Source organism: Miscanthus floridulus, chromosome 18 (genome assembly GCF_019320115.1).
Source record: "Miscanthus floridulus cultivar M001 chromosome 18, ASM1932011v1, whole genome shotgun sequence".
NCBI lineage: Eukaryota > Viridiplantae > Streptophyta > Magnoliopsida > Poales > Poaceae > Miscanthus > Miscanthus floridulus.
This window is the reverse complement of record NC_089597.1, coordinates 94,215,460-94,237,801: the sequence shown is the minus strand read 5'-3', so window position 1 is coordinate 94,237,801 and position 22,342 is coordinate 94,215,460. Positions and strand designations below refer to the sequence as shown.

Here is a 22,342-nt window from a genome sequence, read left to right as displayed (position 1 = left end):
TATATATATATATATATATATATATATATATATATATAACGGTTATATATATATATACACACATGTTACGACGATAACTATAAAACAAAGAATTAGAAGAAAGGGCAAACATACTCAGCGATACTAGTAGCGATTGACTAAACAAGTTGACCGACTGCTCCTCGCTCTTTCTTTTCTCTGCTCTCTGCCTTGCTTTCCGTTGCATCATTTCAGAGCAAACAATAAGTATCAGCAGCTCTTACCCGGTAGGAGTACCCGCACAGGATGCAAGTGCGCACAACAAGCAAGCAAGTGCATGCACACATGCAACCACGCCGTGTTGCCCTGCCCCCACGCCGCGTTTATGAGGATGGTGGTGTACCGCACGGCTCCTCATTTTCCCTCTCGTGCCTGCTCTACACTGCCTCCGTCCAAATGTCAGTGTCGTTGCATCACTCTACTGCCTCTGTCTGCCTCTGCTTGTGCTGCCATGCCAGCACACCTTGTCGTGCTGCCTGCCTCGGCTTGTCTCTGTCGCTTCCATAGAGTTGAGCACCCATCTACGCTAGCACATAGCTATGGGCCGATCATTCTGCTGTCTGTCCTGCCCTCTGCCTTCTTGAGGTTCGCCAGGCTCACCCTAGCAGTACCCAGTCTAGAACAGCAGCTCAACCACGTGCTAAGTAGAGACCGACCGGCTGGAGCAACCCGGGCTAGCTCGCTCGCTCATGGTGGCATCTGTCTTCATGCAGGCGGCGGTGGTCCTCCTGGATGTCATCGCCTTCGGCCTGGGTGTGGCTACCGAGCAACACCGGAGCTGGGCCACCGTCTCCCTGGACACCGCCAAGGAGTACGACTACTGCGTCTACAACTCCGTCATCACCATGGGCTATGGCATCGGCACGCTGCTCCTCCCGAGCCCCACTGTTGACCGCGCACGCGCGCCCGCCGTCACGCCAAGGTCATCGTGATGCGTCCTGTAGCACTGCTGTGGCCACGCTGTCCATTGCCGCTCCTTCCTTCTCCATGCTGGGCTACAGCTCACAGCGCTACGGCTGCCGTGCCTCGCCTAGGACCCGTGCTGGGCCTCCGTCTCCTTGGCGTCGCCCCTTTCCAAGCGCCTCCTTCGAGGCCCATGCGTCGCGGCCGTGTCGGCGCTCCACCATCTCAGCTCCGTCTCCTCGAGCCATAGCACCCCGCCAGTGTCGGCCCTACCTCATAGCGCCGCACCCCCACTGTTGCCACCGAGACCTTTGCTACGCGCCGCATCCGCCTCGTTGGCCGTAGCTTCATGCTGCCGATTCCACTGCGAGCTCATGCCACCCGAGCGTGCAGGTCCTCGCTGTCGTCCCTCCCACGCGTGAGCCCATGGCTGCTTCCACTGCCCCTACCGTGTGCGAACGCGCCAAGTCGTGGAGCTATCTCGCTTCATTGGTCCATCCGCACCGAGCTCGGCCACCGCCTCACCTGCTGTCGTGGTCGTGTAGCCTCCCATGCCGCTCGCCGGTGGGCTTTCCGTCGTCACTGTGTCTTTCCCGGCAGGGATTGACCGCCGACCAGACCTCCTCTGCTCCCCTGTATGAAGAAGATAAGGTGAGAAGGGTACGAATCCAAGGAGAAGTTTTATACAGGGTCTTTACTGCAAAATACATGACTCGTTTGAATAGTGGGCTAGATCGTAGGTTGAATAGAGGAAAACATGAGGTTCTTTCTACAAAAGTGTGTGCATGTGCCTAGGCCACGCCACGTGGGCCGGCCTATTGGGCCATGCACGTCCGCGCGTTCGTCCCATCGTTTGGGCCACCTTGGCCGCATGGGCCGCTGTCGCGCGCACGCCTGTTGGGCCGCCTGCCTCCGCTAGGCCATCCGCGTCACCTGCCTGCGCCTGGGCCGCGCGCGCGCCTTCGGTCCAGGCCAGCTCGCCGGCAGTAGGCCACACTGAGGCCGTGCCCGCTGCTGGGCCAGTTTTGTGCCGCCGGCCCAAGTGCCTATCTCTTTTTCTAGTTTTTGTTTAAAAGGGCTGAAACTTACAAAATCAATATAAAATTGTGTAGGTGTCCAAAAATTATAAAACCAATTTTGTTAGTCTCCTAAAATTATGATCTAACTATTGGTATATTTTGTTCATGTAGTTTAATAATATTCTTGGAAGCTATATAATTAATTTAAGGTACTTAATATTGTAAAAATATAAACTTGTAGGAATTGTTGTGATTAATTGGTAATATTATTGGATCTGAAATTTTTACAGTAGGCTCCTAGCAATATTAGGTACTCACTATAATTTTTGTAGCTCTGGAATAATTAGTTTGCTAAATAGATAATGATGTCCTATTGTGAATAAAGATTAAATTGATAGAATAGAATAAAGAAACAACCTTGGTTTATATAACTAAAACAATTGTTGGGAAATATCATCTTATTCGACAACATGGATACGTAGACCAGCATTAGAGCTATCTCGTTAGCTTGTGAGGTGTGATCGAGTTTCTAAGCATTCGGCTATCGTTGATTATTTACATCTATGTATTTGCATCAATGCATATCATGTAGGTACGATGATGGATCAACGGATCAATTGAAGGATGATTGGGAACCTGCAGATGGTATTCTCTCTAGGAGATGATGCGATGGGCTTTCTATTCGGATGATGGTGGATGATTGGAAGATGCAGATGCTAACTTTTTAATATATATCTTACCCAGGCAAGCCTCGGTGCATAACCTCTACTTTTCTGCAGTTTAAATTATATTTGTGCATTAAGTTTTAAGGAGTTGAATGAAATCCACTTGCATATATATATCTTTATCCTATGAGTCTTACTAGTATGACAGGATCATATAGATTGCTATGCTACAGGACTCCGGTAGAAGTCGAGTGATGGCTGTCACTCGCGAGAGATAGGAAATATATTATTGGATTATTATCAGTTGGAATATATAAAAATGGTGGAAAGGAAAATGGTGACCGGGCAGGGATATGGTTTGGGTATTGGTGGGTGTAAGAGGTTGTGTCGCCGTGGACGTGGGGCATGGCTTGGTTACACTGTTTTCCCTGTCTGTGTCGGTTAAGGACCGACCGTTGCATAAGGCTCTAGGCAAGTCACAGACTTATTATCCCAAGCACATACTTGGGTATGGGCACTTGGAAGACTTGTTGCTCTCTTGTCGTGGGTTTCGGCTCTTTCCAGACCGACTATTAGGGTTTCTTTTTGGTGGATGAGGTCCTTGCACCGCACTGAGTCCGAAACTCAGGGATGGGGGCTTAGAGTCCCAGTTTGGATAGGGACCTAGGACCCCAGGATAGGAGGGTGATGGGTTGGTCCTGCTTGTGCTTTGGGTACAAGTGGGGCATGTGTTTCGGGGTACCTAGCTGGGGGCATTAATTCGTGAATCACCGGCATTTCGGTACGGCTTGTCTACGGTTTAGCATCGTAGTAAAAACTAAAAGATGAAAGATGGAAGATGAAAAAAGGAAATTTGATTGCTTACCACCTGCTTTAAAGTAGCACAGGTGCTTACATAGAATGGTTAGTTAATGAACCGATGCGACTATTAATAAAAATCGAATATAAGGACGCACGCTAAGTAATGCTTCCTGCAAATGCAATAAACCCACAAGCCAGAAAGCCTGACATATCCTTGGAGTCTTTTCTTTTCTCCTGTCGGGTAAGTCTTGTTGAGTACAATTGAGTACTCAGGGTTTTATTCCCCCTGTTGCAGGAGACAAGTGGATGCTAGAGCTAACCCTTGTATGTGGATACCTCCTGGTGGGCTCAGCGAGGATTCGTTTACGCTACGATCGTAGTTGTTATTTATAACTCCCACCAAATGTTTTTATAAATGAAAGTTTCATAATATGTTATCGTGGTTTATATATCAATACTTCATCGTGTCATGATTAGATATTTATTTCCGCTAAAATGGTGTATTAACACCCTTGGTATGTTTTCTCAGCTCTCCACACTTCTCAAATGACCGGTTGGGGACACAATCCCACTTTTCTGCTACTGACCGGATGCTACTGTCGTCCTGACCGGACGCGTCCGGTCGTCCCGACCGTTAGAGCGCGCGATCAACTGATTGGACGCTGATGGCGTTCGGTTACATGCCACCGGACGCGTTGGTTGTGTTGGTCATCAAACACCAAAATCTAAAGTAAATGGGCCTAGGGTCCATTTTGCTTTTAGGACTTTCACAGCCGATTTTATGAGAGACAACGGTGATAATTCTCAGCATCGGTTCAAAGGCGGGTGGGGCGCAGTGAGGTGACAAACCAGCGGTGCTAAAAGTTTTCACCACCCGTTCGACGCATCATCCGGCAGTGAAAATCATGGCGCTCTCCACCTTTTCTGTAGTAGTGGTTGTTAGATGCGCATTAGCTAACAATTAGCTACACTGTATATTAGCTAGATCCATTTGGATACAAATATGTTAATTATTAGCAGTTAACTATTAGCTCTATGATCAAATAGGGTCTTAATTTGCTAGTCTATATGGCAAGATAAGTGCACGCACGATGTATCTTTTGGTGTGGCCATATGTGCATGCCTTTTGACCAGGAGCTGACCTAGCTACAAGCTTTAGAAACATTTCGGTGTAAAGTAGCTAGACATGTGCTCCAGTGTGCAAGACTTGGACGTACGGAGTCACGCACACAAAGGCAAAACTTAGCTAGCTGGCTGAAAGCTCCGTTGAACATCGCCCACTGTCATTGCTTGCTTCCAGTCAGCAACCCTGTCGTAATCGTAGAGACGTCGACGCTTCAGTTGTTTCGTCTCCTCTGGTTGTATTCCACCGTACCAAGCCCCACCACATTTCTCCTCCCTTCCAAATTATAATACGTTTTAGTTTTTCTAAATACATAGATTCTTATATAATTAATATACATAGTAAAAATAGTATATCTAGAAAAATCAAAATATCCTATAATTTAGAATAGATGGTGTGCTTTTTCTACAATATCTCTGCTTCTCTAGACATCTCATCTCGTTTGTGCACTCGTCTTTTTTCCCCTTCTTTTTTGGTGAGTACATGCACAGTATACTCTTAGGTACTGTTTAGATCCACGTAACTATTAATTAGCTACTAGTAATTAGCTTGTTTATAGATCTAAATAAACGAGTCTAGCTCTCTAGCTAATCCAATTAACAACTATCTAACTGTGATTCACAAAAAAAAAACTATCTAACTAGTTAGACTAAACCAGCTAATAGCAATTAATAGTTAGCTAGCTAATATTAATTATAAGTTATTAGCTAGTTAACTATTAGCAGCTAATAAATCCAAACATGATCTTATCTTCTCTGTGTGCAAAATTTATCATGCAAATCAACAATTTTATAATTGGTCTTCTCGTGGCCTATTGCATGAGTCTGCTCCCGTATTTGCAAGACGCAACAAATTCGGGAAAGAAAGCAATGCGTGTAGCCCAAACCAGAGAAGGACCCCTCCACAAGTATACTTAACAAGAATCTCGCTCTTACTTCGTCCGATCCTCGCCCCCTCCACAAGTATACTTAACAAAATCTCGCTCTTACTTTGTCCGATCCTCGCCTTGTTTATTCTTTTTATTACTAGATAGCGTGTCCGTGCATTGCTAAGGGATAACTAATAATTTATACTAAAAACACATAGATCGCACGATAAGATAATAATACTGTTAAATTAAATACCAACGTTAAAGTGACATTTTATCCAAAAAACAAAGTTTATGAATTTAACACAGTCACGGAGTGCGCGGCGTCATAGGCTCACAAACTCTAGAGCTTTCAGAGATTGGATCGAATCTAACCTAGAGCCTCGGAACCATACATCTTTTCCTGGATGGGCTTCACTTCGGATGCGCCGATAGCAATATCAACGATCTCCAGTCGATGGACCAAGTCGTATGGATCCCCATACAATGGCTCAGACATGTAGATTTTGTTCTCTTTGTACTTGGATACACTTGTTCCACTAAAGCTTTCATTGAAATGTTTAGACACGAACAGTGTCTGATCACCGATGTCCCTCACCCTGGACCACTCCGGCGTACGATCGTGGAGGTTGCACTTGTAGATCGCGCTGCTGTAGGTGAAGCTCTGTGTCTCGTGGAACGTGCTCACCATGGCACCCACAATGTGCAGCTCATCGTTTGATTCCAGGTAGCTGCGGTGGTAGAGCCCCGCAGGCGGCGACAGCGATGGCAGCAGCGTTGCGGTTGGAGTAGCGCCGGTGGCGTTGCTACTGCATACGGAGATTTCTCCAGTACAATCGATCACAAGAACTTGTCTTGGTAGTGGACGATGGACCCCACGGAGAACTCCAGTTTGGTGTCGAGCAGCGTCCATGCGCTGTCGACTCCAACCCGGCAGAACATGACCTCCGTGGAGCACCCAAGCATGCCCATGGCCACGCACTCGCGGCCGGCGGCGTCAGGCGGTGCCGAGAGTACGATCTCACGGAAGAACACGTCCCTCATGTCTTCTAGCTTGATGGCTCTGCCTGCGGCATCTGCGTCCCCATAGCCGTTGGTGGGATGGAGGACCCACCGGCCATGGACCCTAGACACGCGTTCTGATGAGGACGCCGCCACGACGTATTCGCCTGCTGGCGGGAGCTCAACGCAGGGGGCACGGGCACTGGCGAATGGATTCAGCAGCGTCACGGACGCTACCTCGTCCATGAGCGCCAGCCACCCACACGAGGAGCCACACGCCACCTTGCCGCGCACGTCGGGCAGCGTCTTGGACAAGACCTTCTTCTCTGGGACGCAGTAGAAGCCGACGCGGTTTGAGTCGGAGTCGAACGGGAGTAGCAGGAGCGACCCGAAGGTCGTGAACGGGACGGCGGCGCGCCATGGGGAGCAAGTGGATCGGAAGGATGCCGCGTCGTGGCCTGACGCGAGACGCTGCCCGATGAACTCGAGGAGATCCTCTGGCAGGCCGGATCTCCAGTCAGAGAGAGGTAGGGACCTTCTCTTGAGATTCGGAGGTTGAGCCATGGAAGAAAGATGACATCAACTATGGTTCACGCAAGAAACAACAAGCGAGGGTGATGGAACATGTGAACGTGAAACCAAATGAAATGAGGAAAAAGCTATCCCTTTTGCAAATGCAAAGAGGGAAAGTAATTAAATGTAGGCAGATTTGGCAAGGTTCTCAGAAATGCAAAGAGGTTCCTTTTGTCTTAATTCTCTTTCCTTCTGTGTTAATTCTCTTTCCTTTTGCTCATTGCCATGTATGCTGGTGCATGCAAACATGCAATGTGTATATGGATAGCACAATAATTTTCTACTTCCTATTTTGTCATGATTCCTCTATCACATGACAGGTAATATTCAATCAAGGAGATGTCGTGGGATCGCAGGCGTGGACAGACGGACGAACCAAAACAAATGTCGCACCAAACAATGTCCACACTTTGTTCCTTTTAGTTGTAGGAGATTAGATAGAGAAGTAAGAGCGAGGCATGTAACAACATCTAGTATGTACGAAGGATCGGTAATGCTTAGCGGCAGGCGTCGGTCTGATCGGAGGTCGTCTTCCTGGCCAGGGCGCTACCATGGCCCAACAAGCCTGCCTCCTCCTCTTTATGTCTCTCACGTCTCTCTCTCAAAAATATCTCCCCAATTGCTCGCCCATCGCACGCTTCATGGCGCCATGCAGCCATCCGTCCGTCCCACTTCGCATTCACCGCCGCAGCCATCTCCCCGCACGTGTTGCCATCCTATGATATCCGCTCTTCGCTCCTACCCATCGCACGCCACCCACAAGTCCACAACTCTTGCTCCTTGCTCCCGTAGTCCCACCCGCCGCGCGCCCACCCATGCCACTCGCTCTCACGCCATCCGACGCGCCGCCCACGTCTGCTGGTGCTAGTGGTGCCATCGTGCACCTCAGGTCAATCCCGACCAAGCCAAGGGCACCCATGAGCGCAGCCCGTGGTGGTGGTGCTTGCGCGCCACCGCTCGCCGCCAGCTCCCACCCCAAGGCCGGAATCAATCGGCCCGATCTCCCCTCCCATATGTTGCAAATGTATATTTGAAGTGGTTTAGATGTTCCAGAGGTATGTTGCAAGTGTTTCATATGGATGTTGCAAAAGTAGATTGGGATGTTGCATATGTTGCAAGTGTTTCAGAGGCATGTTGCAAGTATTTGTTCAAAATGGTTCATTTGTCTCAGACTTATGTTGTAAGCATTTTTTATCTGGATGTTGCACATGTTTCACACATATGTTGCAAGAGTATATTCAAAATGTTTCAGCTGTTTCAGTCTTGTGCTGCAATAAGTGTTTCCATATTGCAAGTTACAAATATTTTATTTGGATGTTTAATATGTTTCACACATATGTTGCAACTGTATGTTTCAAATGTTTCATCTATTTCATATGTATGTTGATACAAGTGTTTCATGTTTTAGAGGTAGAGAGTCATGTAGGAATGGCCCGGGCGTCGGGGGATGGGGCGCGGCGAGCCGTTGGCCGGCAGTCGGGGCGCACAACGCACCTAGGATCTTGCGGACGGGGCATGCTCGTCCTCATGCCGGCTCTCTAGTCCCGCCCGCGTAGAGAGAGGAGGAGGTCAGTGAGAAGGAGCGGCGGTCGTGGCGTTTCCCACGGGCGCGCGTGCATCTGGACTCGCGGTCCTGGAGAGAGAAGAGGGCCAAGGGGAAGCAGCGGCAGGCGCGGCGTTTTTCGTAGGTGCGCGTGATGGATGTAGCGCGGGCATCGGGACACACACTTCTGTCCAGACGTCCGGACGCAAGTATCTCCGGTAAACAAAGTAAAAAATAGTGGATAGCGGGTTGATAACGGATTAACGTCGAGGTAGCGGATTGCGGATAGGGGGCGATGTTGCGGACGATAAGTTCCATTTGCGGCACCTAATAATTTCACATAATTTTATGTACATATATCATGAATAATGTGTATAAATAGACATTTAATTGCACTCCAATAATTGATGTCTCACATACTTAAATCTTGTTATTCCACCGTTGAAGTAATTTTTGCAATATTTGCATCCAACTTGATTCGGTTTCCTTTCCAGTTAAAGGTAAGGCATGCTCCCAAGCTGGATCCTTCCTTGATGTTGACTGGCTTGTATGTGCAGTTGATGCAGCAGATGACATTTTGCAAGTTCTATAATCTGTAGTAAATTGTAAAATCTTGTAAAGGTCAGTAAGAAAGTAAGACGACATTGATGCAGCGTGACTTTCTATTGAAAAAAGGTCTTACCAGTACGCAGACTCCACAAAGGATTGGACGCCGGACGGCTGGCCGGAGCTCCAGAGGCGCTGTCGCAGGGAGTTCCACTCGAGCGCTCGATCTGTCGATCTGAATGGGGAAGGACAGAAGGAGCTCGGGCAGAGTGCGTCCCTCCCTTTTGCGACCTCCGCGGTGGCGTGGTGGCGTGGCGCATGGCAATTCGACGGCAGCCAGCCAGCACACCGGCGGTGGCGCCGAACCTGGAGGCCAAGGGTGGCGACGCTGAATGGAGCCTACAGTCGATGCGTGGGGGTGTGTGAGTTGGGGTTGGGGTGTGAGTCGTTCATAGTGGGCTGGGGCGCTGGTTAGGGTTACTGCTCCCACGCTATTGCGGTCTGCTACATGCAATTGCGCTCGCTATATCGGCCCGTTGCGGCCGCCAAGTTCCACGCCGCAAACTTCAGAGCGCAACCTGGTAGCAGTAGTGGCAATGGGCCGCTACCGCAATTGCGGCCGCAATTACGCCGCTATTTTGTACTTTGCCGGTAAAACATCAAATTGGCTTGGCTGAACATCTCAGCACCATTCCTCCAGTGAAATAAAAGCAGGAGCATCTCTGTTCCTTGTACAAAATATAGAAGCACCGTGTGGTCGATCAACCGCCTGTTCGGTTGGCTGGTTCGTAAAGAAGTACTGCTGGCTGGTTTGTGTGAGAGAAAAAATACTGTTTCGGCTAAAAATTTACGATCGTTTACGACAAGCCACAGCCAAACGAACATGCCACAGCAAAACCGTTAGTTGCAATAAAGTCCAACCGAAGTTGTGCCAAACTTACTCAAATGAATTATCCACGCACTTGCAGTGAGTCCAGTATGCAACTTACAGCATTACTCGAGAATCACACAGCCTTTTTGCTGGAACGCAGGGAAATTGAAATGAATTATCCAGTATGAAGCTGCTGTGGATAGGCTCGCTCCAAATAAAATGCATGCATGGGCAGAAATAATGTGTGTACCATCATCAAGTTCGTTCTTTGTGCTGTCTATCCAAATGACGATGCGGCAGGTCCTTGCGCGAAAGGGACGTGCATGGACAGTGAAGTTTACGTGCTAATGTGCACGCTTAATCAACTTGCCGTGTTTGCATTCAAAAAGAGGTGATGGGAATTGGGAATGAAGCATCAGTGGTATGAAAGATATAAACTGGCCAAGTGGGCATGTAAATTAAAAACACAGAAGCATTTTTTTTTCGTTGGCCATTAACCTGTTAATTAGCAGCAGTGCTCCTATTCCTCTGTGCAGTTATCACAAACGCAGAGTGCCATATCTGCCAAGGAAACAGCCTAAATAGACAAGTCCACACGGCTGCCACACCTGAACAAAATGGAGATACCTGAATCGCTCTCATCCTTCTCGGCCGGATCAGGGGAAGAGCTAGCAGCACACTGAAAACACATACAGGCCGGCCGTCGGCCGATCAATTTGTTTCAGTTGCATTGTATCTGTCTTGCTTTTCGAAAGATAAAAGTTGTATCGATCTGTCTTGCAAAACCGATCGATCTGCCCTGCACAAGCCGGCAGCCCTGACTGAAGGAAAGGAGGACACTGCAGGTCTGCAGCAGGAGCACCGAGCACTCCAAAATAGACCTACCAGCTACTGCGCTGCACTACACGATTCATCTCTCAAGCCCCGGCGGCAGGGCCTAGGCCTATATATACACGCAGACGATAAGAAGACGCGACAGGTGCAGCTCGCCGAGCCGGTAGCTCCACTCAACACTCACAACCACTAGCTATTAGGCCGGTAGCGCCATGGCTGCGCCCTGCTGCCATGGCTGCTGGCTGCTCCCCCTGCTCATGCTGCTTGCTGCCGCGGGTGCTCTTGGTGCAGAGGGCGCTTCCCTTGTGCTTGTGCAGCTGGACGTGGAGTCGCTGCTCCCTTCCACAGCAGCCGCGTCTTGCCCCACGCCACAAGGTCAGTCTGCTTTGCTCGTCACTGATTGGGCCATGCGTGCGTGTGTGTGTATTCCTGCTGCATCTCATGCATGGAGTATGTCTTTTTCCCATTCACACGAACAAATTCTTTTCTTTTGGTTCGTATTTTAATTAGTACAATTCGTTTCCTTTGTGTCAGTTCTATGTAAGAAGTCATGATGAATTTGCATACAAAGATGTGTACTCTGAAATCTGAATTGAGTTTACTCAACAAAAAAAGAACAGAGAGTTCAGTAGCATAATTGGAAGAAGTAAGGCACATGAACTAGAAGAAAAAGTTTGTCCGTCGAACTTGTGATTAAATTGTTCTCCAATGCAACTTAGCTCAGCTGGCGATCCAGCATGAAGAATCTGGAGCTATGCGCGTAACTTATCTGTTCAGCTCTTATATGATCCTCAAATATCTAGCACTCATAAGAGAAAACAAGAGAGTATGTTTTTCCTCCTCTCTCTCTCTCTCTCTCTCTCTCTCTCTCTCTTTTAAAAAAACAAGTTTCTAGGTACGATAGGGACGGGCAATAGTGCAAACTGGAGAAACATTTAAGTGAAAGAAGTAAAATGACCCCCAAAAAAAATTTAACAACCCAAGTTAAACAGCAGCTTCATGTAACTGTAGAAGTTCAGTGTCAAAGCATTCTATTTTGATCATTCTACGTGCTGGGTGAATAACCTTGTGCTGTAACAGAGTTGTCTGCTGTCCTTGTCGAAATGGCCAGCTAGAAGCTAAAGCAATGGCTAACATGCTAAGCCCATACAGAGAATGATAATAACCAGCCACTAGATACAAAAACACGTTTCATGTCTGAAAATGATGTGCTTGTTTTCTTCAGTACCGTTTCTCCAATAAAACCATTTTTTTCCACTGCATAAATTGCGAAGTTTTCTAAACTGTTCACTCAAAGATTTAAAATTTTCGAAACAAGTACGGTTTCTAAATTAATCTGTAATTGCAAGTGAAAGTTCTGAACTTGTTTCTGACCATCATCCCAAATCGAACCGAACGAACATCTGTACCTGAAATTCAGAACAAAGGCCTGGGGCTGCGACGGCCACGAGGATGCCCATCGTGCACCAGCACGGCCCGTGCTCGCCGCTGGCCGACAAGCACGGGAAGAAGGCGCCGTCCCACACGGAGATCCTCGTCGCGGACCAGCGCCGCGTCGAGTACATCCATCGCCGTGTGTCCGATACCACCGGGCGGGTGAGGCGGCAGAAGCAAAGCGCACCAGTGGAGCTCCCGCCCGGCACGCCGTCGTCGTCAACCCCCGCGTCGTCGCTGTCGTCCTCCGCCACGTCGACGAACCTGCCGGCGTCGTCCGGGCGCGCGCTGAACACGGGCAACTACGTGGTGCCCATCCGCCTCGGCACGCCGGCGGCGCGGTTCACGGTGGTGTTCGACACCGGCAGCGACACGACGTGGGTGCAGTGCCAGCCGTGCGTGGCCTACTGCTACCGGCAGAAGGAGCCCCTCTTCAACCCCACCAAGTCCACCACCTACGCCAACATCTCTTGCACGTCGTCCTACTGCTCCGACCTCGACAGCAGCGGCTGCTCCGGCGGCCACTGCCTCTACGCCGTCCAGTACGGCGACGGCTCCTACACCGTCGGCTTCTACGCCCAGGACACGCTCACCCTGGGCTACGACACCGTCAAGGTACGTACGTGACTGATGATGGGCCTCGCCATGTCATGTCCTGACAGATGACACGTGTGCGTGCACTGTACATGCAGGACTTCCGGTTCGGGTGCGGCGAGAAGAACCGCGGGCTGTTCGGGAAATCGGCGGGGCTGATGGGCCTCGGCCGCGGCAGCACATCGCTGCCGGTGCAGGCGTACGACAAGTACAGCGGCGTGTTCGCGTACTGCATCCCGGCGACGTCGGCCGGGACGGGGTTCCTGGACTTCGGGCCGGGCGCGCCGGCGGCGGTGAACGCGCGCCTGACGCCGATGCTGGTGGACAACGGGCCGACGTTCTACTACGTGGGGATGACGGGCATCAAGGTGGGCGGGCACCTGCTGTCCATCCCGGGCACCGTCTTCTCCGACGCTGGCGCGCTGGTGGACTCCGGCACGGTGATCACGCGGCTGCCGCCGTCGGCGTACGAGCCGCTGCGGTCGGCGTTCGCCAAGGGCATGGAGGGCCTGGGGTACAAGACGGCCCCGGCGTTCTCGATCCTGGACACCTGCTACGACCTGACGGGGCACCAGGGGGGGAGTATCGAGCTACCCGCGGTGTCGCTGGTGTTCCAGGGCGGCGCGTGCCTGGACGTGGACGCGTCGGGGATCCTGTACGTGGCGGACGTGTCGCAGGCGTGCCTGGCGTTCGCGGCCAACGACGACGACACCGACGTGACCATCGTCGGGAACACGCAGCAGAAGACGTACAGCGTGCTGTACGACCTCGGCAAGAAGGTCGTCGGCTTCGCCCCAGGAGCTTGCTGATCCGGCCATGAATCATGAATAAACCCAGATCACCTGCATCCACCAAAGTGGTCAGCAGTGATCAGTGGTACAGAAATACAAATTGAAGATTACGATGTCCCCATCCCTCATCGTGACTGTAAGATGGTACACTTTGTTTGACAAAAGAAGGACCGGGCAAATTTAAAACCCTTTTAGATAGGTTTTCGGCGCTGCTAGCACCCTGACGTCCGGGTCCGGCCCTTGGTTGACGTCCGAAGGCAGCTCTCGGTCATCATTTGAGCACCCTCATATTACACGACTTCCACCACAACAGGAGAGTGCAGCGCGACGCCGCGCACCGCCCCTTGCCGCGCGACTTCCTCCGCAACCGGAGCATGCGGCGCGACGCTGCGCCCCCTCCCTTGCCGCACCATGTGCCCCCATCCCTTGCTGCGCCCAACGGACCCAAGGAAGCTCGAGCGACGTCTACAGCGGGTTAGGTTCTCCTATGCCATGTGCCTGCTGCACACATCCGGCACATGACAGAGACACAAGAAAGAGAGGGGGATAAATAAATATTTGTACTGCAACAACAAACAATAAAGTCATATTCGCTTCGCTGAAAAACCAGACTGAAAAGTACTATTAACTGATTTATTGTAAGAGAAAAACACTATATGATAAGTCAGGCTGATAAGTTCGAAGTCTCATAGAAGCTAGAGATAAGAGCAAAATTATTAGTTTCTATCTCCTCACAACATGTTTTATACAAAAGATTTTTGAAACAAATAAGACATTAACCACAACATTCATGAGTTGCTATTATAACATCATAAAAGCACATGCTGCAACATATACGAGAAAAAAGACCATGTTTGCAACGTCAAAACAATTCATGTCCTGTTCGCTTGGTTGATAAGCTATGACTGAAAGTACTGTTAGCTAATTTGTTGTGAGAGAAAAATATTGTTCGTTGCCTGAAAAGGGATGGCTTATAAGCACAGCGAACGGGGCGTCAATCTCAACAATAGAAAGCTACACTTAGGAACAACAGAAAAAAATGGTTAATCAAAATAACCTGTTACTACATCTCAGTTTTATTGCTGCAACATGATAAATAATTTATTGTAACATCTCATTTTGTTTACTGCAACATGGAAAACCAACAAAATGCAATATCCAATAGCCAGCTACCGGAATATCAAAATAAAGCAGATGCAACATCTCTAATCAAAACATGAGAAAATCATTGCTTACTGCAACACCAAGAAATCATCACCTAATGCAACACCCAACATTCATAAAATGCAACATGCTAGTTTTATTACAACAAAGTGAGCAACCATCTACTGAAAAATCTAAAATTATTGTGGAAACATGAGAAATCTTCTGATGCAACATAGAGAACAACAAATACAACATATCAAAAACTATATGTTGAGAAACTGCAGTCCTAGATCCCAAGAGGAGGTTGTGGATCTAGGCCTCCCTGAGCAACACAAGATGCCTGGCTTGGAGCATGAGGATAGCTGCAACGGATGGGCTTGTAATATGCCGACTTGCCAATGGAGAAAGGTGGACGAGCGCACGCGCGGAGAGAGAGAGAATGCTGCTTGCTCACCATTCAGGCGAGAGCTGTCGCCAGAGAGGGAGCTAAGCTGGTGAGGGGCGTGGTGGAGAGGAGCAGTCAGCGAACGGCCGCGGTGGAGAAAGCGGCCGGTGCCGGTCGGACGGCCGACGGCGACGACGCAGGAACTTATGGGCAGCGCTGAGCGAACTGTAAGAAGAAAAAAATCAGATGGAAGTCTGAGAGATTGGGGAGAATAACTGATAAGGACCTATGGATGATGACGGAAAACTGTTGGGCCGTTCGGACCCAGCTACGCTACGTTCGATAAATCGAAGTCGTCCAGACGCCCGCTTCCTATCAATTCCGATAGTTTTTCACTATCTTATAACTCCCTCTGTGTACGAGAAGCATGTATATACATGCGCCAGGCTGGCAGCCCAATCTTGGCGACGAGATCAGCAGCTGGCGGGGCGGTACACCAAAAAGCCGAAAGGGGCCGGGAGTGCGGAATCAATGCGGCTGATGGACCATCGGATTGAGGTTGAGGGCATCCCGACGTGGTCTAGCGCCACCGTACCTACTGGTAGTGTGCAGCCGCCGCCGCTCCTGAGTCCTGAGTGTTAGATTGATCTCCTAACCAATAAGCCCAACGGCTTATTGGGCCTTGGTCACGCGCCCTGATCGGGGGCGCCCAACCCTATATGGTTGGTGGGCCCCCATCGCACTGCGCTATAAAAAGAGGTGGGGGCCGGCGGCTCAAACAACGAGGTTGGCCGTGAGCCGCAAACCCCACCGAAAAACCCTAATTCCGATCTCGAAGAGGGCGCGCAGCCAGCGACGGGAAGCCGCCACCGTCATCACCGTCATCCCATCGTCACTGCACTGCTACGCCCCGTCTACTCTGCATCGACGTCCGTGCAACCTCTACTCCAACCATCGCTGCCCGTGAGCAGACTTCACCGACGAAGCAGATAGAGGCCTCTGGATCCACTCCCTCTGGAATCTCAGGTTCGACACCTTCTCCTTCCTCTAGATAGCCTCCTAGGTCTACACCGTTACCGTTGTCTACTGCCCTTTATCTCTACCCTCTAGACCGACTGCTAGACGATTCAAAGGTTATTAACAATGGCATCGGAGCCTACTAGCACGTAGATCTAGATAGGGGTAGAGAAAGAATGAGATCACGATCTTGGATCGGATCTGATGAAACCCTAACCCTAGATCGGGTTTTAGGGAAGGAAAAGTATGAAGAGGGGAACCTACCCGGTCCTCCCGACACCGCCGCCACGTGGAAAAGCTATCACCGCCGCCATGATTGGCGCGCGGACAGAGGCCCGGCTCGGCCATGGCTTAGGGAAAACAGTGCCGTCTCCAACCCATACCCTAACCCGCTCGGTGATTGACTGAGAAGGGGAAAAGAACCGATTTCAAATCGGCAAATCAAACCCTAACCCTAATCGGAAAATCGGGCCAAATCCGAATCAAAGAAACCGAAAGGGGAAAGAAAAGGAAGAGGGTGGCTCGGCTCGGCTCACCTCACCGTCGTGCACGCCGCCGCGCAGGGAAAAGAAAGGGCCGGCCGGGGGTGATCTGCTCGCCGGAACGGCCACTAGGGCGCCACGACCAGGCCGCTCGACGGCGGCGCGTTCACCCGCTGGGGAGCGCGCACGCCGGCGAGGGGGCCGGAGATGGCGCCGGGGCTTGCTGAGCTCTCTCTCGCCGTCGAAGCTCCTCGCTCGGTGTCTGCTGCGGCGGGACTGAGTGGAGAGGAGAGAGCAGTGAGGGGCGAAGAGAGACAGAGAGCAAAGCCGAATGATGCTAGGTCAAGGGCACCACGCCGGTTGCTGGGGTTTTGATCTCGCGACGCGCGCGGGCAGCCGTCGGATGGAGATGGACGGCCACGAGCGACTGGGCCAGCGCCGCAGCCCAGGCGGGAAAGGGCGCGAGGCCGAAATCCCGGCCCAGGCCTAGGTTGCGGCCTGGGCGCGGGGAGAGAGCGCCGCGCGGCTGGGCGCCGGGTGCGCTGGAGCGCGCGGATGGGCCGCGACAGCTGGGCCGAATGCGCAGGCGAGCGCGCGCGTGGGCAGGCCGTGGGCCGCGCGTGTGCTGGCTGGGCCGAAATGGTCAAATGAACAGAAAAAGTCACAGTTTTTGTTTTTCTTATTTTCCAGAAAATAGTTTGATGAATTTGAATTGATTTTTATGATAATTTTCTGTACAAAATTTATCCAACGATATTTTTTGTTCAGTAAATAGTAAATTTGCTTCTGGAAAATAGGAAAAAGATTATTAAATATTAAAGTTTCCGCTGCGTATTTAAAGATGTAATTTTCATTATTAAATTCGAACCAACGGGAGAATTTAATTTTGAAAATGGATATGTTTTAAATTGATTATAATATTGTTGTTATTCTGACCAACGTTGATTAATGGCAATATTATAATGTTTTTTGTTATACATTAATTCTATTTCTGCCCAACGGTGATGTAGAATTAGTGTAGAAAATAATTGTATGTTTTAATTTTGACCAACGTTAAATTAAGGCATGCAATTATTGTTGTTATTTCTGTTCTCACCCTATTTGAATTATGTTTTCAGGAGGATACAACTTGATGAGTTGTATCAAAGAGATCCCCACTCTAAAAGGTGATAACTATATTGAGTGGAAGAAAAAGATAGACCTGGCCTTTATCCTCGCTGAGGTGGACTGGGTTGTCACCACACCGTGCCCCAAAGAACCTGTGGCACCGGTGAGGGAGACAGATAAGACTGATACTGCATGGCAGAACAGAGAGCGAGATTTTGCTCCCATAAAGATGTCCTATGACCTTGAGCATAGGAAATGGGTCACTACCAACAAGAAGTGTTTGGCAGTGATAAAGAACACGATTGAGCCTGCCATTGTGGGCTCAATTCCAGACTGTGACACCGTCACAGAGTACTTAGATAGAATAAAGAGTCAGTTCACTGGCTCTTCAAAGACATATGCAACCCAGCTGATCAAGCAGCTGGTTACAGAAAGGTACTCTGGTGGCGGCAGTGGCATTAGAGAGCACATACTGAGAATGAGCAATCTGGCATCTAAGCTCAAACCAATGGATTTGGCACTCAAGGATGAGTTCCTCATTCATTTGATTTTTGCTTCTTTGCCTAAAGAATTTGACACATTTGTTGTTAATTACAACATACAGTCTGAAAAATGGGATTTAGAAAAGCTCATTGCCATGTGTGTGCAGGAGGAGGAAAGAATAAAAGTTTCACAAGGTGGTTCTGTCAACTACCTAAAAGATAAGAAAAAGAACTATAATAACAGTTCTTCCTCCAAATCATCTGGAAAAGGTCCCATGCAACAGTCTCAGAACCAGCCATTCCCAGTGACTAAAGATCAGTGTCTCCACTGCAAGAAGACGGGGCATTATAAAAAGAATTGTCCTGATTTCTTAAAGATGATAATGAAGAATAAAGGTGAGAACATTATTACGTTCGTAAATGAATCCTTGTATGTAAAGTTTTTCAAAATCTACTTGGTGGATTGATTCAGGTGCAACTATTCATGTTGCTAATTCATTACAGGGATTCCGTTCGATGAGAACTTTGCAAAGAAGCGAAAGTTTCATTAAAGTCACAAATGGAGAACAAGCAGATGTTGAGGCCGTTGGTGATCTTCCGTTAGAGCTTGCTGATGGCTTCATTATTCTTAGAGATGTTCTTTATGTACCTTCTTTGCAAAGAAATTTGATTAGTGTATCAAAGTTGGACCATGATGGTTATGATTGCCATTTTGGAAATGGCAAATGTCAGATATTGTTTAATGATAAATGTATTGGTCTTGCCTTCCGACAAGACGAGCTTTATTTGTTATCACTTCGTGAAAATGTGAATTCCGTATATGATTTGAATGAAAATGTATCCTCATCGAACAATGGAAACAGAAAACGAAAGAGAGCTCAAGATGCGTTGTCGAAATTATGGCACTGTCGTTTAGGCCATATTTCGAGGGGGAGAATAGAAAGACTAGTTAAGAATGATATTCTTCCTCCATTAGAGCTCTCAGAGTTAGAACAATGTAGAGATTGCATAAAAGGAAAGTATGTAAAGAAAATTAAGAAAGATACCAAACGAAGCGCAGGAATTCTACAGATTATTCACACAGACATATGTGGTCCTTTTCCTGTGAAAAGTGTGGATGGTTATGATTCATTCATAACATTCACAGACGATTACTCTCGGTTTGGCTACATTTATCCAATTAAAGAAAGAACAGAAGCGTTGGATAAATTTAAAATATTTAAAGCAGAAGTTGAAAATCAGCATGATTTAAAGATTAAGATAGTCAGGTCTGACCGTGGAGGAGAGTACTACGGTCGGCATACCCCATATGGACAAGTTCCTGGACCTTTTGCAAGGTTCTTACAGGAGAATGGTATAGTCGCCCAGTATTCAACACCGGGCGAACCTCAGCAGAATGGAGTAGCTGAAAGGCGTAATCGTACCCTAATGGATATAGTGCGTAGTATGATAAGTTACTCCACTTTACCCACGAGTCTGTGGATGGAGGCGTTAAAAACCGCCATTCATATTCTCAATAGAGTACCAAATAAGTCGGTGCCCAAAACACCGTATGAGTTGTGGACAGGAAGAGTACCCTCACTTAACCACTTGCGTGTGTGGGGGAGCCCTGCTGAGGCTAAAGTTTTTAACCCAAACATTGGAAAGCTAGATCCCAAAACAGTGAGTTGCCATTTCATTGGCTACCCAGAAAAGTCAAAAGGTTTTCGTTTCTACTGTCCTAATAGACATACGAAGTTTGTGGAAACGAGACACGCTGTCTTCCTAGAGGATGAAATGATAAGGGGGAGCATGGTAGCTCGAGAAATTGACCTTGAAGAGAAGCGGGTGTATGCACCCACTCCGATCATTCATGAGCCATTTTTCTCACTACCTGCTGTTGCTGCACCTACAGTATAAGACACTATGGTGCCAGCACCTGTTGTTATCCCGCCTGTGGCAACAATGAACGATGATGAGGAACCCGTGCCTCAGGATCCTATAGAACCTATTGCCACACATGAGGGGGAGCAACAACAGCCTCAAACAGAAAATGTGCCAATTGAGGAGGCCCCTAGAAGGTCTCAAAGAGTTAGAAAATCAGCTATTCCTACTGATTATGAAGTGTACAACACTGAAGAATTTCAAATGGAGGATGATCCCACCTCATTTAAAGAAGCAATGAAAAGTGATCATTCATCAAAGTGGCTTGAGACCATGGAAGATGAGATGAGATCAATGAATGCAAATAAAGTTTGGGATTTGGAGATAATTCCTAAAGGAGCCAAAATAGTAGGCTGTAAATAGGTCTACAAAATAAAACTTGACTCTCAAGGGAATATAGAGAGATATAAAGCCCGACTTGTGGCAAAAGGCTTTACACAAAGAGAAGGGATTGATTACAATGAGACCTTTTCTCTAGTCTCATGTAAGGATTCCTTCAGAATCATAATGGCATTAGTGGCACATTACGATTTGGAATTACATCAGATGGATATAAAGACGGCATTTCTCAACGGAGACTTAGAGAAAAATGTTTACATGGCACAACCGAAAGGTTTTGTCATGGAAGGAAAAGAACGTTTGGGATGCCGCCTAAAGAAATCCATTTATGGATTAAAACAAGCTTCAAGACAGTGGTACTTGAAGTTTGATCAGACAATAAAGAATTTTGGGTTTAAAGATAATGTTGAGGACAATTGTGTCTACGCAAAGTTTAAGAATAGGAAGTTTATCTTTCTTGTCCTGTATGTGGATGATATCTTACTCGCTAGTAGTGATGTCAGTCTACTACTGGAAACAAAGAAGTTTTTGTCCTCAAAGTTTGATATGAAAGATCTTGGTGAAGCTTCGTTCGTTCTAGGGATCGAGATTCACCGAGATAGAAGTAAAGGGGTATTAGGACTGTCACAAAAGGCATACATAGAAAAAGTCTTAAAGAAATTCAGTATGCACAAATGTAGTCCCTCACCTGCTCCTATAGTCAAGGACGACAGATATGGGGATTTTCAATGCCCCAGGAACCAATATGAGATCGATCAAATGAAAGTGGTTCCATATGCTTCAGCTGTCGGAAGCTTGCAATATGCTCAAGTGTGTACGCGCCCTGACTTGGCATTTGTTACCGGGTTACTTGGCAGATTCCAGAGCAATCCTGGAATAGAACACTGGAAATTGGTAAAGAAAGTCTTGCGTTATTTGCAAGGAACGAAAGGCCTCATGATGACGTATAGAAGATCTGATTCACTCCATATAGTGGGATATTCAGATTCTGATTATGCGGGAGATAATAGAAAATCCACGTCTGGATATGTGTTTACTCTCGCAGGGGGAGCTATTTCATGGAAAAGCTCAAAGCAAACCGTCACTACATCGTCCACAATGTATGCCGAGTTTGTAGCATGTTATGAGGCAACGGGGCAGGTGAACTGGCTAAAGAAGTTCATACCCGGTTTGAAGGTGGTTGACGACATCAATAGACCACTGAAGTTATACTGCGATAATAATCCAGCAGTACAGTATGCTCACAACAATAGGTCAAGTGGTGCTACCAAACACATTGACATAAAGTATTATGTTGTGAAGGATAAAGTCCGAGATCAAATGATAAGTCTTGAGTATATAAGTACCGAAAAGATGCTCGCGGATCCGCTTACAAAGGGCTTACCACCCAACGTGTTCAGAGAACATGTAGCCGGCATGGGTTTAAGGGAAAGCCTATGATTCCTGGACTATAAAGGGCCCAAAAGTTAAAGTGACTATTTCATATCAGAGATGTACATTGTAGCTGTTAAATCTATCGGCGATTGACCGTGACGATGAGACATGCTCTATGCATCATCTGTGAAGAAATAAGTAAGGATAAAATGATTGAAGTTTAAAGTTTAAAGATAAAAGTAATAGTGAGATCAAGGGGGAGAATGTTAGATTGATCTCCTAACCAATAAGCCCAACGGCTTATTGGGCCTTGGTCACGCGCCCTGATCGGGGGCGCCCAACCCTATATGGTTGGTGGGTCCCCGTCGCACTGCGCTATAAAAAGAGGTGGGGGCCAGCGGCTCAAAGCACGAGGTTGGCCGTGAGCCGCAAACCCCACCGAAAAACCCTAATTCCGATCTCGAAGAGGGCGCGCAGCCAGCGACGGGAAGCCGCCACCGTC

At 48.3% G+C, this 22,342-nt stretch overlaps 2 protein-coding genes across 2 annotated transcripts; one reads left to right on the top strand and one right to left on the bottom strand.

The window, feature by feature from the left end:
• Nucleotides 1-6,237: 6,237 nt before the first annotated feature.
• LOC136524210 (uncharacterized) lies at nt 6,238-6,963 on the bottom strand. Its single transcript, XM_066517661.1, has one exon. The coding sequence runs from the start codon at nt 6,961-6,963 to the stop codon at nt 6,238-6,240; it is 726 nt and encodes a 241-aa protein (XP_066373758.1).
• Nucleotides 6,964-10,890: 3,927 nt separating this feature from the next.
• On the top strand, nt 10,891-13,702 carry LOC136520429 (aspartyl protease family protein At5g10770-like). Its single transcript, XM_066513941.1, has 3 exons — nt 10,891-11,141; nt 12,187-12,815; nt 12,893-13,702. The coding sequence occupies exons 1-3, from the start codon at nt 10,979-10,981 to the stop codon at nt 13,601-13,603; spliced, it is 1,503 nt and encodes a 500-aa protein (XP_066370038.1). The 5' UTR covers nt 10,891-10,978; the 3' UTR covers nt 13,604-13,702.
• The last annotated feature ends 8,640 nt before the right edge of the window (nt 13,703-22,342 follow it).